Genomic DNA, 16,082 nt, shown 5'->3' on the forward strand with positions numbered 1-16,082 from the left:
CTCGTACACCGACGTTTCCCGGGGACACAGGGATGATGGTCAATATAGCCTCCACAGAAACACGACAAAGCTCTGACTTGGGCTTGTTGAGATGATGGATATGGCCTCCTCTCATCCGAAGCTAATGCTAGTGTTGGCTGGATACCCCAGATTACCCCAGATGAAGCTGGGGAAAGTTGCAAGAACAAGAAAACTCCCTTTGGGACATCTCCTGCCTCCGTCGTCGATATTTAAGAACCGATAATATTCAGTATCACGTTCAATCTGGATCTACTCAATCGTTATTTCGATTCATGTCAAGGAAATGGCGTTTACAATTACTGAATCCCAAGGCGTGGACATGACTCCTGCCAAAAAAGACAAAACAAATCACGACGATGCCATCTCACGCCATGTATCCAACAACCGAGAATTCGAGGGCGAAAGTAAGGCCTACGACGAAGAAACACAACGTGCCATCGAAGGAGATGCACACTTCCATCGTCTCAGCTGGGGCCGCCTGACTGTGGTTCTCATTGTAGAGGCCATTGCTCTCGGGAGCCTCAGCTTACCAGCTGCCTTTGCAACACTGGGCATGGTGGCAGGTGTAATATTGTGCATTGGTGTCGGTCTAGTGGCCATGTATGCGAGCTACGTTCTTGGAGAGGTCAAACTGCGATATCCTGAAGTTGCTCATTATGCAGACATTGGGCGGCTGATGATGGGAGGCTTTGGATCGAAGCTTTTCAGCATCATTTTTGCTTCGCAGCTGATTCTCATCACGGGATCGCATTGTCTGACTGGCACGATTGCTTTTGAAACCATTACTGGAAGCGGAATCTGCTCTCTTGCCTTTGGGGTCGTGTCTGCGATTATACTCTTCTTGCTGGCGATCCCGCCGTCGTTTACCGAGGCAGCCATCTTGGGATATATAGATTTCGCTTCCATCATCATAGCAATTGGTATTACTATGATTGCTACCGGAATTCAGAGCTCGAACCAGCCAGGTGGTTTGGGAGCGTCTACTTGGTCAGCTTGGCCTCGAGAAGGTCTGACGTTCTCGGAAGCAATTGTTGCTGTCAATAGCATTGTCTTTGCGTATGCCTTTGCCGGAGCTCAGCCATCTTTCATGGACGAAATGCACACGCCAAAAGATTACATAAAGTCCATTTGGAGCCTAGGAATCATCGAAGTCGTCATCTACACTATTACAGGCGCACTCATCTATGCTTTCGTGGGCCAAGACGTCCAGTCGCCTGCCTTATTATCAGGCGGATCAGTCATTTCTCGAATCACTTTTGGCGTTGCACTTCCCGTTATTTTCATCTCCGGCTCCATCAACACCACTGTCGTGGCTCGCTTTATTCACGGAAGAATATACAAAAACTCTGTTGCCCGCTATGTGAATACCGCCAAAGGCTGGATATCATGGCTGGCAGTGGTTGGAACCGTCACGGTGATTGCGTGGATCATTGCTGAGGCCATCCCCTTCTTCTCTGAGCTTCTGTCTATTAGTTCATCTCTTTTTGTGTCTGGGCTTTCGTTCTATCTACCACCGGTCATGTGGTTTGTATTACTGAAAGAGGGCAAATGGCACGAGAGACATAATTGGAAAAGCGCCTTTTTCAATGGTAGCGTCTTTATAATCGGAATGATTATCCTCGTTTGTGGCACTTATGCAAGCATTGTGGAGCTGGTAAGCTTCTTATTTCCTTCTCCTAACATCGGACTGCTAACACCTGCTGCTTTCAGATTCAGAAATTCCAGAAACACGCAGTCAACAGACCTTTTACATGCCAGTCACTTGTTTAATATTGAAATATTATTTGGTCGACGAGCTCGCTTTCCGGGCTAGTTGAATTGCTACTTTTATACTTTTAAATTGTAAAGCAATATATCTGGACGGCTGGGTGTATAAGATTAGACAGCTAATCTCCTAATTCGTTTTGATAATGGGCTCTGTTTCGCGCTAGCTGTAGTAGTTTGTGTTCCGTTCAATTACATTGAGATGTGTGCTGATAAATATTGCATGAGTGTGTCACTTATTACTCTATCTCATACCAGCACTACATTCTTGTCACCATCACAAGCAATAATCAAATGCTATAAATGAGGTTTGTTTATAAACGAATCAATCTTTTTACCCTTTTTGTACACACCCTTAAACACTTTTAGCTGCATCATACACTTTCTTGCCTTTGTACCAAGTTTCCTGGACTCGAGCATGGAGCAGCGATTCTGGCGTCCATTCCATCTCCGTCACTGCAAAGTTTGCCTGTAACCCCTTTGCTAGACTGCCCGTCCAGCCCTCGGCAAAACAAGCGTATGCGCTTCCACGGGTAGCCCCTTGCATTGCCTGGCATAGAGAAAGAGCAAACTCCGGGTTCATCACCACCGTATAATCCTGGTCACGGACAGACCGTCGAGTCGTCGCCGTGTAGAGGTTGCGGAGCACATCCCACGGCGCAGTAGGAGAGTCCGATCCAATGGAAATGTTGGCTCCAGAGGCAGCAAAGTCTCCGTACGCAAACGCTCGTCCGCAGCGCTTTGTGCCCAGGAGTTCCGGCCAGGCCTTGAGCAGCACCGGATCGGCGTGGGCAGGCTGGATAGACGCCGTAATGCCGGCGGCAGCAAGACGAGCTCCGTCGCCAGGGCTGGTTAGCTCGAGATGCTCGATGCGATGGCGGCGACCCGGGGTGCCGTTATCTGACAGGGCATCAATGGCCAGCTTGGCGGCGGCATCGCCAATGGCATGCAGGGCACACTGCAGGCCGGCTCGATCTGCTTTGCGCACGACTGCCCCGAGAGCCTCGCCGGTCCAGATGGGAGCTGTCGATAGGCCGGTGGTGGAGTACGGCTCGACTAGAGCTGCGGTGCACGAGTCAACAACCCCGTCGCACATGATCTTGATGCCCACGATGCGCAAGTCTGGCGATGTTTCGGAGTTGAACTGTCGACTCAGCTCAATGGCCCGATTGAGCTCCTCCGAATCGCCATTTGTAGAGTCCGTTGGGCGGACCAGCCAGTGAGCCGCAATGTGCAGGGGAAGCTGGCCGCCCATCTCGGTGCGGAGAGTCTGCAACGCCTCCCAGCCGATTTCGTCCATGGCCATTTCCACAAAGCCGGTGCAGCCAACGGTATGAAGAGCCTCAATTGCGCCCCTAATTGCCCCAACTCGCTCTGCCGGTGTTGCAATTTGTGCCAGATGCGGCCATGCCAGAAGCGTGCAAGCAGTCTCGCTGAGGAGACCAGTTGTTCTGCCTTGGTTGTCGCGATGTATCGTCCCTCCAACTGGGTTGGGTGCAGACTCTAGCCCCATGTCTTTGATTGCCGCCGTACTACACCAACATGCATGGAGATCTCTCGACATGATATAGATGGGTCGCGGATCCAAGTCGTCCAACATGGACACATCAGCCTTGCCATCAGTCTGGAACTCCATCCAGCCACCGCACAGGATGCGAGATGCATCGGGGTGAGTGGCTGCATAGACGCTGATGACATCTCGAATCTCCTGTAAACTTGTGCAGTTTTCCAAGTTTAGCCTCTGTAGAGACTGACCGAGGAGAAGAGCGTGTACGTGACCGTCTATGAAACTGGGAAGAACATGACGGCCCTTGAGATCTTGCACCTCAGCCCCCTTTGTAGAAGCCAGAGCATGGATGTTGGCATCAGCGCTGCCAACGTATTCAATGATGCCATTTTCAACGAGCATGCACTCATGGAACTTGGCTTGGTGGTTTTTTTCGTCGTCTTGGGCGGCAAAGAACTTGCCGTTTATAAACAGTGTGGCCGCCATAGGTGTGGTTGTTTGAAACTTTGAGTCGCCGAAACTAGTGCAATGGCTTGACAACAACTCGAGTATCTCAACTCATTTTATACTTTAGCCCTGTATTATATAATTCATTTAAACTATTTGAGTTTGTTTCCAGATTTCCAGAAACCAACACTGACCCGGTTATCCACGGGGGCTCTCCTGGCGTGGAGTTTGTTCCCTTCGACCTGACTCTTGCTCGTTCCCCCATCTACCACCATTAGCCCATCTCGTCGCAGTAGTTCGCGATGCCACGCTCGGGTGAGGTGGGGCCGGGGCATTTCGCGATTAGCTGCTGGCTCTATTGGGAGTAGGAGGCGGCGTTTGGCGTGATCCGGCCTGGCTGCTGTGGCTAGACGAGACAAGCAACGCCAAACGAGGCGATCTAGCCCAAGGGCGAGCCCATGTCTTGATGACTCAGGCGGCTGACGGCTGGGCTCGCAGCTCTTTACTCTTATCTACCGTCGCACCCATCGTTCCCCATGGAGCGCTGGGCTGACACATTTTCCCCAACTTTGCCCACATGCCACTCGCCAAACTTCAATCACACACTTTGCGCGTCTCCTGATTGAAAGAAGCAGTGCCCCCCCCTTTTTATTGCACTCACGCCTCTCTCGCAATGCAGGCGCAGGCGGCAAAAGTGCCGCTGAGGAGCCGGTCCAAGAGAGGCTGCTGGACGTGTCGCATCCGGCACCGCAAATGCGACGAGGGCCACCCCTTCTGCAAGGAGTGCGACAACCGCAACATCCACTGCCACGGCTACGGCCCTCGGCCCTCATGGCTGGACAACGAGGAGCAGGTCCGCGCCGAGCTGTCGCTGGTCAAGAGAGCCGTCAAGCACAACGCCAGGCAGCTGAGCAAGGGTGCCAACAGCAGGACGGGCCCTCAACTGCGGAACATTTCATCTAAACCGCAGCAGGACGCGGTCGCTGTAGCTGGCCCCGAGCAGGCCCTGTGGGCCTCGTGCCCGAGTCAGGAAATGCGGTACCGCGAGGCCGAGCTCATCATGCTCTACTTGGACTACATCTTCCCCATCCAGTATCCCTACTACACTGACAACCCCGAGCTGGGCGGCCGCGGCTGGCTCTTCTGGCTGCTGCTCAACAACCGCCCGCTGCGGCAGGCCTCGATGACGCTGGCCGCCCTCTACCAGCGGACCAAGTTTGCGCGAGGCACCGAGTACATGGAGGCCGAGCTGATAGAATACCACACCACGGCCCTGAGTGCCATGCGCCATGCCCTTTCGGCCAACGAAGGCAACCTTGCCCTGGACGAGGGCGGACGGCTCATCACCTTTATATCCAGCGGCTGTTGTCTCATTAGCTTTGAGGTTCGTATGCCTGCCTGAACATGTTCTGAGCAGTTGAAGCAACGTGCATATATGTTCGAAGCGTGTATGTATGAGTATGTTTATAAGCGGTTCACCCTCCTCCTAACCTGAGCACATGATTTCTAGATTTTACAAGGAGGCTCACTGAGCTGGCAGACACATCTTGATGCCCTTACCACGGTTGTAAGCAAGCTGGGGCCAATGTTCATCGGCTTGGATCCCACGCCTCGAGAGCAGAGCGGCTCCCCAACTGAGCAGACGACGCCGCCCAATGGCACCACCCTGTCGCCTATATGGCGTGGCATGATGTATGCAAAGCGCTTCGAGTTTACGAAACTCCTCTGGTTTGAGATTCTCTCTACAGCCTCCACGGGAGTGCCACCACGCCTTCCATACCGACAGTGGCTGGATTCAGAGGAGATTCTGATGGCAGACTTTGTCGGCTGTGAGAATTGGGTGATGCGAGTCATTGGGGACTTGTCGATGATCCAGGTGGGAGGCGAGTGCAACACTCCAGGAGAAAAGCGCGATTCGCTGCTACGGCTTGAAAAGGTGCTGCAGAATGGCATCGAACGACTGCGGAGAAAAGTTGAAGATGTATGTTGCTTTTGATTTCCTTTCCCTCGTCTCTCTCTCTCTCGCTCGTCGTCAGTTTTGGATTTTTGATTTGCGGCTAATATGCATTCGCCACAGCCACCAGTCTCACACTACATCTCGCGAGTGTTTGCTACCGGAGCCCTAGTTCTGCTCTACGTTATCCTGTCCAGCACTCGTCCTTCTGAAGCCAGCATCTACGCCGCCGTTGCATCCGTCATAAGCGAGCTCCAGCAGGCGCCTAGTGATGTTTCGCTTCGTGGAGTCGTTTGGTCGATCTGCATAGCGGGGGCCATGGCGCAGCCGGACCAACAGGCGTTTTTCGAGCATCTCATGACTCGCATCTTGAACAAGACGACGAATAAGACGACAAAGGACTTTGGCAACTGTGCGAGCGTGCAGCGGATCTTGCGACAGTGCTGGACCAAGAGACATGAAGATCCGAGATCTGACTTTACGTGGCGGGATGCAATGGAGGACATTGGAGACTTTCCGCTGCTGGTGTGAGAGCCGTGAAGAGTTGTGGTAATTTGCATGAGTAAAGAGGTGGAAGGAGTAATATCATATACCTAGACTAGCGATGCGATTTGTTTTTATGGGAGCGTTTGGGAGTTGTGTTTGAGACTGAAGCCTTCATACATGTAGATTGCATGATGCCTATACCTAGCATAAATAGAGCCGAGATACAGCACCACAAGCACCAACGTGGGCAAAACAAGGCCGGGACAACAGCTTATAAAAAGGCCGCAGCATCCCAAGCCACACGTGCATTGGCGAGTTGCCCTCTTTACTCCTGGTATTCTCGCGTTGAAGATATTCGCAGCAACGTCCAAGTTTATGTACTTTCGGCGCCCCGATCTAAGCCGCAATTGGAGCCCGGTCCATGACCCGCTTTAACCATCACGATGCGAAGCTGCCGCTAGAGCCGGGCGCACGACGTCATACATCACGCACGCAGTTCGTGTTGCTTGCATTGTGCCAAATTCCGGATCTCGGTGCAAAAAACCAGGAAGTGACCAAAAAGAAAAAAATTCGTCACGTACATATATGAAAAGCCCGACAATTGGCCAAAGCCTGAACCTGCCAAGACACGCCTAAGCCTTTCACATCTCGCCTGTTCCCTCACACGCGTATTGGATTCTGGTTAAATACTGTTTATTCCAGATCCAGATCTTGGATTCGGTGACCTCTGCCGAAACTTTGGTGCTACTTTTATTCGCCACTTCTCCAGCTGATGATAACGGTGGCATCTCTTGGCACGATAGAGGCAGTCTTGGCATTGACTGACGACGGCTGGGGTATTTATATGAATGCTTTGATGTCGAGATAGCTGGTACTTGGTTTGTTTTGCTGTGCGAAATACAGGGAGGATCGTCTCACTTCACCGCCATCAACGCGTTGACGCGTATCCAATCTCGTCGACAATGTGCGACAGAGACCTGGAAGAGAATGGCGTGGCAGCGATAGACGAAGAAAAGGGTGACCGGTCCGATGCCTATCTTCGCAGAACCAAGATAGAAAATGACAATGCTCATCTCGAGCCCAGGTAAGCCAATATCGAGTAGAGGCGACATTCGCTTGCTGACACTCAATGACTCAGTCGCTGGTGGTTTCTCGCCTCGGTGTTTCCCATGATTGCGGGAACCATCGGTCCTGTGGCTTCAGCATTCAGTATCTGCGCTCTGGTTTCACCGTGGAGGCAGCATCTCTTACCCGGACAACAACCTGATCAGGCGCAACATATTCCAGATCCAGTATGGTATGTCTGCCGCTCAGCACATAGTTACGATAGTGACTGGCTACTAACGAGGCGTATCACAGGCTCACAGCAATAAATGCCGTCCAACTGGGCATTGCCGTCACTTCCAATCTTTTCCTACTCTTCAACATGGCAAGGCGGGTTCGCTTCAGCATAGCACAGCCCATCACTATAGTGGGATGGTAATGCCAAGATGATCCAGTATAACAAGAAAATGCATCGCTAATAATGGATCAACAGGTACTTCTCGGCAATTTGCCTGATATGCTTGACGTGCACTGGTGCTGGACCTCTGACTGAGGGGCTTGGCTTTCCTAGCGATGAGATGATCTGGTCACAGTCATTCTACTACGCCATATGGTCGGCCATACTATACTTCATCGTCGCATCACTCATGTCAATCACGTTCTGGGGGGCCTTGGCAGGCCACTACCCCAAGGATTTTATTCTGTCCCTCAGTCAGCGCACTTTGATGCTGCAAACCATTCTCGTCCTGCTATATCTCCACGTTGGAGCCACTGTCTTTTCCGCTATTGAGGGCTGGGGATATCTGGACTCTGTATACTGGGCTGATGTCACGCTGTTCACGATTGGCTTTGGCGACTTTGAACCTGATACAAATCTTGGAAAAGCACTTACAATCCCGTATGCCATTGTCGGAATCATCAGCTTGGGTCTGGTCATCGAGGCTGTTCGCGGCCTCACTCTCGACGGCGGAAAGCGCCGAGTCCTGGCTCGAATGGAGGAAAAGAAGAGACGAAGATTGGTACGCAAGATTTCGAAGCGAGGGGGTGATGACATTCTGGAGCCCATCCAGGACGAAATTCTGGGGCCTATCCAAGAAGAACCCGACTCTCCTCGTTCGCAAGCAGAATTCGACTTTCCTCGGGCGCAAACAGACAAAACTGATAAGACTGATAAAACTGATAAAACAGACAAATCCATTTCCAACGAGTTTGAACGACGCAAAGCTGAATTCGCTCTCATGCGCAAGATCCAAGCCAAGACATCTACACGCAGAAAGTGGATGGCTTTGGGCATTTCCAGCTTGGTTTGGCTCGTGTTCTGGGTGGTCGGAGCCGTGGTCTTCATGCAAGCTGAGAAACCCTACCAGGACTGGACGTACTTTCAAGCTTTTTACTTTTGTTTCATTGCGTACACGACGATTGGATATGGCGATCTAGTGCCCGTATCCAACGCTGGGAGGTCCTTCTTCGTCTTTTGGTCTCTCATGGCTTTGCCGACCATAACGGTGCTTATTTCGCATGCCGGCAGCACTGTTATCAAAATCGTTCGAGATGGCACCATCCGCTTGGGAAACGTCACTATTCTGCCCGGAGAAGATGCCTTTTCCTCCAGCTTCAAGCACATGATTAGCAGAATGACACTTGGAAGGGCGTACAAGACTTTCTACGAATCCGCCAACCCCACAATGATGCTCGATGCGCCAAAGAACAACATCAAAAGAATAGCCGAATTTATGGAACAGCTGGAGGATGACGACCTTTCTGACATTGAGAGAGAACGTGATAATGCGAATGATAGCGGGGAGGATTTTGGAGGAGATAATGGAAAAGAAACAAGAAAGAGAGGCCGTCCCGACCGCCTTGACTCGACGGCATCAAACTTCACAACCAGAGTGCGCCGGTCGCTTTCGCGGATTCGCAATCATGAACGCAAGCTGCCCACCGGACCGGATTTCCACTTTCTTCTCATTTCCGAGATTCAAGCCGTCGCCAAGCACAGAAAAGAAAACAAGTTGTACAACTACTCGTTTGACGAATGGGCGTGGTACCTCAAACTCATTGGCGAGGACGAACACAACCCGCTTACTCACGGAAAGGCAAAGATTAAAGGGAAGAAACCAACGGGGGACTCTGGAGAAGAGGAAATTGTAAAGTGGTCGTGGGTTGGACATCGCAGCCCTTTGATGGGGAGCCAGAGCGAGAGCGACTGGATACTGGAAAAATTGGTGGACAGGCTGCAACAGTCGCTGTCGGCTGAGAGTCAGAGGCTGAGGGCTGAGAATAAGAGGCAGCGACGGAAACATCGGGGTGCCTTTGATGATTATGCCATGTAAGATATACGGACTGGTGTAAATAATGTGCATTATGGTTTAGGATATACGGACTGGGTGTAAATTATGTGTATTATAGTTTTATAGGTTTAATCCGAGGGAATGCATGGGACAAGCGATGCGTTTCGAATTCTTTGAAACTATCTAAAGTTTGACAGTTGAATTGAGTCTCGATAGAAGAACAACCAAAATTCCCTAATCAACAGACAGTAGCAGACCGAGCGATTGCGAATACCTATTGTAAGACAGATTCAAAAGTTCCAACATCCCCGCTTCCGCGCCCAAATGCAGATAGCGCTGTGACAAATGGCGTGCTTAGTGCTACAACTCAGCTAAGAGACACCTCGGTTTCAATTCTCACGCATGCGACAACATATCATCAATTCGAATACCTTCGAAACCATCAAGCTTAGCACAGGACTAGAGCGCAGCGTACCTAATAACTCGCAATGACCCAAGTCCCCGTGCCGAAGCCCCAAGATGATCTGCAGACCGTCGTAGAGTCTCGGACAAGGGAATGGCACTTCCACATCTACTTCCTGCTGCAATCGCCCACTGAAACAGCCGCGGCTCTTGCGCTTCGTGATGCGGTATTGAGACTTCGTCGCGAGGGTAAAGGAAATTCCAGACAGCCTCAAGATGCTCTGAACTAATTGGCCGTATAGGCGCCTTTGTGGCCGTTCCGCTGCACAGGGTCAACAAGTATCCTATCGGACCTCATCCTGCTGGATCGTATGAGAGTGAGTGTCAATGGCCCGTGAGATATAGAGGGTACCAAATGAGCCTCGTCTAATTTTTGAGTAAAGTCTGGGTTCCCGACTCTTCATTCTCCGACGTCTTCTTCTACTTGGCATCAAACCGAGGAAACTTGAGGTGAGTTCTAATCTAACCGGCGCCTATACCTAAACCTATGACATTCACACAAACTTTGCTCCCTTGCTGATACATCATGTAGTGTGCTTGTGCATCCCCTAACCTCTGAACAACGTCGAGACCACGAGACTCGCAATGGCTGGTTGGGTACGCCGTGGCCCATCTACTTGGATGCGCTGCCCCGCGAAAGTGATGAGGTGCCTCTTCAGTATCCTGAGCTGGGCCTCGGCTGGTCCACCGTGCCGGAAGATGAAATATCGCTTGATGAGAGGAGAAAGAGGGGAGCAAAGGTTGAGGCACTGTTGGCTAATGACCCTGAGGCGGCCCCTGCTCCTCAGGATTGATGCCCAAGTGTGGGTTACCAGAAACTCGGGTTCTTAATACCGGTGTTCTAGAAGGACGGAGTACCATGATCTTGATACACCTCCTAGATGATTACATGGTAGTATCGACTAAGCGCTAAAGGGAATTGTTCTTGATGGTGGAAAAGATCCTTGTATGCATCAGCTCGACTTGCATATGGCTCGCTCTATGTTCTATAACACGTATCGTAAGCCTCGACGTTTAGTTATGGCTACATACATGACGAGAGAATCTGTCATTAGAGAAATGTTGGCATTATGTTTTGTGGGCTATACTTTTAGTTAGTAAATGATATTCCTTATGGAGATGTTTCTAGAGTCTGCCGAATTACATTGCCAGGCCCAGCTGTAAAACATGGTGTAAAAAAGCAAAGTCGCACATCATAGACTCTCGCGAATCAAATTGTTAGAGTTAATATTTAAGCTAAACTTTTTATAGCTCTGATTCCCCAAGGTTTGAATGGATTTTTCGGCCTCTCAATCCCAGTGTCATACCCTTCCGTGGTGGCAAATGTTTAATTTTAGCCGTCGCCAACATGGATGATCTGCCTTGCCGCGTCACACAGCGAGAAGCCGTTTGGTGTCATGTCTCCGATCCTGGTCGTGCGATGGGAAAATCTCCGTTCTATGCACATCTATTTTTAAGAATAATATACGTATATACGAAATGCAAGTTGCTTTCCTATTGAAGTTAGCTAGAAAATTCAGGCAGTTGTAGACTTGTAGTCAAGGATCAGCTAATTTGGGTTTGTATATATTATGGTTCTTTTATCTTTACGCATCGGCATTCTAGCATCCTTATCTCATTCATTTCGTATCGAAATTTCAACTAGAATCTACATTTTTATCCTGAATATACCGTAATTTAAATAACAATGTATGAGCAAAAGTCATACGTTAGAGTGTTTCTTCATGATTTTGTCAAGCCCTTTCCATTCTGCTTGGCATTCATCCTTCGGGCGGGGGATCGATCACAGCATTAGCCTCACCTACGGCGTACTCCACACGTTGGGTAACTCCAAAGAATGAGGCTGTGTTGTTGATCTGACAATGATAACGCGTATTGCAAGGCGGAGCTCCTCGAATCATAGCAGAAGAGAAATCCGTAATTCGGTCAGGAGCATATGAAAAGTTACACAACTTGGAGGCGCAAGCTACACTACAATCCATTGAACATAGATCGTCATAAGATCTTTTGGATTTGGGTATACCTACTTCCAGTACTCTGAGCTGTCATGGAATATCTTGGCAGTGCTGAAGACTAGACGTAAACATAGTCATTTAACGCTGGGATACTTCACATGATATACTGGCCCCAGCTGAATTAACTTTAAATGTAGCTTTTCAGATCAGCTAACTTGAGATGAGTTTAGTAAACACAGAGACCGCATTTGCGAGATGGACTAGGTTCAAGCGGGCTACATTGCCGCGAATCGTCAGACACTAGATACTCTTGCCCTCTAGATCAGAATCGGGAAGATTGATTCAGCCGCGAGATTGCTAGAATCGTTCCCGATGCGTGGCATCGTCCGATAATTCAGCCCAATGTACCCCACCTCAGTAGTCATGAACCAAGATTTAGCCCATTGTGGCATGTCATGAAGCCAGACGGCATGTGTAATCTTATTGGGGAGTCTATCGCTTTTGAGTTGCAAGGGTTGGTACAACATTGCTCCATCAGCGCCATGTTTCTAAACATAGCTTATTTATAGCTGTCAGCTCCTGTCTCTTGGTAAGCTATGTCATAATCATAGTCCCCGACCCCTGTTCAAGTAGCCAAAGTCCTTAGCAACTTATCAACCAATGCGATAAACCAAAACAAGTGCGCCTGGCTCAAAAAATTTCTTTTTTCCTCGGAAGCGGTGGAGAGCCGGAAGTCGCACACAATCACCAAGCGGCAGAGCCGAAATTACAAGTTCTGGGGAACCATCCTTTTCAGATCATCTCCCGTTAGAGCAAGCCTCTTGTGTTGTGTGACACCCTCAGGCAGCTTTGATCAACAGCTGTTGGAAAGGCAGTTGCCACGTCCAGCAGTAGACAAGTAGTACTACTATGTACTACTTCGTATATGCACCATGTATGTGGGTATGCGTGAATGCTGTATGAGTTGAGCAGAACCGTAGAGCTACTAACAAACACAAAATGCGCCGCATCCTAGAAGAAAAACAAGAATTTCCTGAATCCTTGCATTAGCAGAGCCACTAAATCCAGAGCCGTGTATCGTCCAGGCGTTGAGTAGCCTAGCTCAAGGCCCACAGTCCACCAACAGTTGTCAACTGTATGCGAGTTGACGGATATCAATAACCAAATAGGCAAAGCGGCACTCCTTCTCGCTAACAGCCAATGGTAGAGTGTATAAATAAAATAGGAGTCGGCGAGGTCTGTCATCACCAGGACTTGATTGATAAATCACAAAAGTTACAAAAAGAGCAATGGTTAATTACTACGATTAGTATGCCTAAGCTGGGTAACTCAATAAGATGCTTGGCTCTCGACTCACTTCTGTCATACTGTACTCAATTAAATGCAAAGTTAAGGAGCAGCCGCATATTGGTGGAGAGTTGAAAACAACCATGGAGGCGCTCATGCGGCTCTGTCTCTCTTAGGTCCACAAACGGCCCCCAACCCGCGAGGCAAACCCAAGGACATTTTGACCGCTCCACCCTCCATCCTTCGGGAGCTTGTTACACGGAATACCGTTTACTCGTTTCTGCTAGTCTCGATGCTTTCTCAAGCCTTGCGGACGCTTGTCAGCAGGGCAGGTGTGCTGTTGGCTGGTACCTCAGCCACAGATTCCACCTGGTCAGCACTAATATGGCAAAAAGGAGCCAGGATGTACTACGTGAGCCCAAGTCTTATATAGTATAAGAGAGGCAAGCGAGCTCTTCAACTCTAGTCGGGCTGTCTTAAGGTTTTTTTCTCCTTCACCAGTGAAAAGCTAGCCAGATTGTAGCAAATCGGTATTCGTGAGCATTCTTTTCTCATCAAAATGGCGGTTTCTCTACCTCTTGCTATCGCCCTGGGCGCGCTGATGATTGATGGCATCCTCGAGCTGTCATTCATTACCAGCATGGTGGCATGGCTTCACCAAACCGCCAGTGGTACTTTCACGGTCAACTTTGACGGCTCGACTTTCGAACTCTACGGCGAACCGAAACACTTCTTAGTTGACCAAGGCCACACCAGCAACGGCGCCGCGGGAACAGCAATCATCCTGATCGGCTTCGGAGGCATCGTCACTCTTTTCCTCAGAAGCCGACCTCACATCCTCGGCCAGAAATTCACGTCCTTCATCTACGGTCTATGGCTTACTATTCTTGTTCTGGGCCTCATGCTCACTCTCTCCGCCCTCGCTTACGTCTTCGCCGTTACAAACTCGCACAAGGGGCAGATGATTGATGTCAAAGTCGCCTCGACAACTGGCAACCACAAATATGCCCTCGATACATGGACACCCCAGAACTGGTTCCCTGCGGTGCTGAAGCTGGACCTGGCAAACGAAAGCCAGAAGAATGACATCGCAAATCACCTGCGAGTCATGCGAGGATGGCAGTACAATTTGATCCCGATGTTCTTGATTCAGCTTACGACTACTGTTTTGGCCTTCTTGGAGTTCCTGCAGAGGCGACGAGCAGGACCTTCTCTTGTTGCATATGGAGCCGTGGAACGAAACAGCGCAGAGCAAAAGATGGTTGCGACTCCTTGAGTGAGAGCTCGCTTTTGGCGTCCGAGGTGTTGGGTATTCTAAATTCTTGCATATACTTTTAGATAAGAGAAGCATTCACGGCATGGGTTATTAATTTGCATTATTTCTTTGGACGGGTATTTATCTCGATTTGGGGCGCGGGATTTCGTGAGGCTTTCACATTTTAAACTTCTATCCATCACTCCTTTAATGAAACTATTTCCTTTACCTAATCTTGGTGCACTATTCTGCTGATTCTATTCTAACAATACAGCGTGTATTTGTGAGAACAATAAGAATGAAGCAGCCCTAATTATATGGCTACTCAGTAACTACTTGACAGTAGTATCGCAACAGCTACTACATACGAAAATAATGTGACCCTCCCAGTTACTGTTGGCAAAGATTTGTTGGTCCATTCATCTGCTAACATATTGGTATTGTAAGTTGAATCGCTGTGCTTGGACAACATTATATACCCGACTACCTGATTCATTTGATTGAGGCCCAGCATCTACATCGAGCTGAAATGTAATAGAACGGTCGTAATCGATACTAAAGACTCCGGTTTATAAATGACCGAGGAACAGAGTTGAAGTTGAATCGTGATACCAAAGAAACAGGGCCTGGCTCTACGCTGTTATCGTACATAGACGCAACGGCCCGTATGTGGCGAATATGTAGCCAATAGCGGCTGCTTGTTGTATTTACATCTAGAAGTGACTTTACAGCGATTCGGAGATTGCCTGGTGTTTGCAATCTACAAAATCAGGTGCCCATTGTAGTGATGCATAGCTATAGAAATGGCAGTTAGAAGTGACCTTGATCTTCAAGCGCCGGACGCGTTCATGATGTCGACATATAAGCGTAGACCGTCTCTCAGTGGAGCTGCAAATGGCGGAGAAATTGACAGGCATAGCGACCCACTCCGCAACTCGCTCCGCATGAGCTGAAGGTCAAGAGTGCTATCTTGGGAAGTGCAGTATTATTAGCCAACTCAGCTGACAGCCGCATATGGCTTCGAAACGTTACGTCTTTTGAGCTCGCCCATCAAAGGCTCACAATACAATAGAGCAAAGAAAATCTTCAATACCATGCCATACCCATATCCATGATTGTGTGGCTCGCATGCTACTGACTATAAGCGCTACGTGCTGCATTGACTACCTTGAACGGCTCACCTCACAATAAACAGTCGCCATAGAAAGGAGGCTATAAATTACTCCCAAGGCATTTTCTCATGAAGATGCCTTCTAGTACCGCATTCATCATATCAAAAGAGTGTCCCATTATGCCGATTCTAAGTGCGAGGAGTTTTGCTTTGTATCCAGACTCTAATACTTCTTCATTAGTCTCTTCGCAGTCTTCTAATCCATAATCATGCCTTTACCATCATCGATCCACGGACTTGTTCGGAATACCGAACCTGCAGAAAATAGGCGTGTAATTCTATTTGCATGTAGAAGATAGTTATCTAAAATAAAGCTTAAAATGAATAAGCCATGACCAATGCCTCCTTATAGCTTGTCGCTACGTTTTGTAAGCGGCAAAGACAAGCGGAAGATAGCCTCGAAATAGGGAAGGCGTAAAGCATAGGGCTGCAATTGAC

At 49.3% G+C, this 16,082-nt stretch overlaps 6 protein-coding genes across 6 annotated transcripts; 5 read left to right on the top strand and 1 right to left on the bottom strand.

Annotated features, from left to right (window-relative positions):
• Nucleotides 1-304: 304 nt before the first annotated feature.
• On the top strand, nucleotides 305-1,791 carry TrAtP1_009508 (uncharacterized protein; the record flags this gene model as incomplete). Its single annotated transcript, XM_066114317.1, has 2 exons — nucleotides 305-1,675; nucleotides 1,732-1,791. The coding sequence occupies 2 exons, from the start codon at nucleotides 305-307 to the stop codon at nucleotides 1,789-1,791; spliced, it is 1,431 nt and encodes a 476-aa protein (XP_065970411.1).
• Nucleotides 1,792-2,140: 349 nt separating this feature from the next.
• Nucleotides 2,141-3,778, bottom strand: TrAtP1_009509 (uncharacterized protein; the record flags this gene model as incomplete). The annotated part of the gene is made up of 1 exon (XM_014091384.2): nucleotides 2,141-3,778. The coding sequence occupies one exon, from the start codon at nucleotides 3,776-3,778 to the stop codon at nucleotides 2,141-2,143; it is 1,638 nt and encodes a 545-aa protein (XP_013946859.2).
• Nucleotides 3,779-4,412: 634 nt separating this feature from the next.
• TrAtP1_009510 (uncharacterized protein) lies at nucleotides 4,413-6,224 on the top strand (the record flags this gene model as incomplete). Its single annotated transcript, XM_066114318.1, has 3 exons — nucleotides 4,413-5,123; nucleotides 5,250-5,720; nucleotides 5,817-6,224. 3 exons carry the CDS (start codon nucleotides 4,413-4,415, stop codon nucleotides 6,222-6,224), a joined length of 1,590 nt encoding a protein of 529 aa, XP_065970412.1.
• A 528-nt stretch (nucleotides 6,225-6,752) lies between these two features.
• Nucleotides 6,753-9,709, top strand: TrAtP1_009511 (uncharacterized protein). The gene is made up of 4 exons (XM_014091382.2): nucleotides 6,753-7,263; nucleotides 7,318-7,476; nucleotides 7,539-7,658; nucleotides 7,717-9,709. Exons 1-4 carry the CDS (start codon nucleotides 7,142-7,144, stop codon nucleotides 9,554-9,556), a joined length of 2,241 nt encoding a protein of 746 aa, XP_013946857.2. The 5' UTR covers nucleotides 6,753-7,141; the 3' UTR covers nucleotides 9,557-9,709.
• Nucleotides 9,710-9,920: 211 nt separating this feature from the next.
• Nucleotides 9,921-11,106, top strand: TrAtP1_009512 (uncharacterized protein). Its single transcript, XM_014091381.2, has 4 exons — nucleotides 9,921-10,165; nucleotides 10,219-10,293; nucleotides 10,360-10,426; nucleotides 10,509-11,106. Exons 1-4 carry the CDS (start codon nucleotides 10,003-10,005, stop codon nucleotides 10,768-10,770), a joined length of 567 nt encoding a protein of 188 aa, XP_013946856.1. The 5' UTR covers nucleotides 9,921-10,002; the 3' UTR covers nucleotides 10,771-11,106.
• A 2,313-nt stretch (nucleotides 11,107-13,419) lies between these two features.
• On the top strand, nucleotides 13,420-14,686 carry TrAtP1_009513 (uncharacterized protein). The gene has a single exon (XM_014091380.2). It carries the CDS (start codon nucleotides 13,778-13,780, stop codon nucleotides 14,492-14,494), a length of 717 nt encoding a protein of 238 aa, XP_013946855.1. The 5' UTR covers nucleotides 13,420-13,777; the 3' UTR covers nucleotides 14,495-14,686.
• Nucleotides 14,687-16,082: the final 1,396 nt, after the last annotated feature.

This window comes from Trichoderma atroviride, chromosome 5 (genome assembly GCF_020647795.1).
Source record: "Trichoderma atroviride chromosome 5, complete sequence".
Taxonomy (NCBI): Eukaryota; Fungi; Ascomycota; class Sordariomycetes; order Hypocreales; family Hypocreaceae; genus Trichoderma; species Trichoderma atroviride.

Excerpts from the sequence above, each read along its gene's own strand:
- TrAtP1_009511 (XM_014091382.2), top strand. The coding sequence starts at position 7,142 with ATGTGCGACAGAGACCTGGAAGAGAATGGCGTGGCAGCGATAGACGAA. Across the intron at positions 7,264-7,317 it reads AATGCTCATCTCGAGCCCAG|TCGCTGGTGGTTTCTCGCCT; the intron begins GTAAGCCAATAT and ends TCAATGACTCAG. Across the intron at positions 7,477-7,538 it reads CATATTCCAGATCCAGTATG|GCTCACAGCAATAAATGCCG; the intron begins GTATGTCTGCCG and ends GGCGTATCACAG.
- TrAtP1_009512 (XM_014091381.2), top strand. The coding sequence starts at position 10,003 with ATGACCCAAGTCCCCGTGCCGAAGCCCCAAGATGATCTGCAGACCGTC. Across the intron at positions 10,294-10,359 it reads TCCTGCTGGATCGTATGAGA|TCTGGGTTCCCGACTCTTCA; the intron begins GTGAGTGTCAAT and ends TTTTGAGTAAAG. Across the intron at positions 10,427-10,508 it reads TCAAACCGAGGAAACTTGAG|TGTGCTTGTGCATCCCCTAA; the intron begins GTGAGTTCTAAT and ends TACATCATGTAG.
- TrAtP1_009513 (XM_014091380.2), top strand. The coding sequence starts at position 13,778 with ATGGCGGTTTCTCTACCTCTTGCTATCGCCCTGGGCGCGCTGATGATT.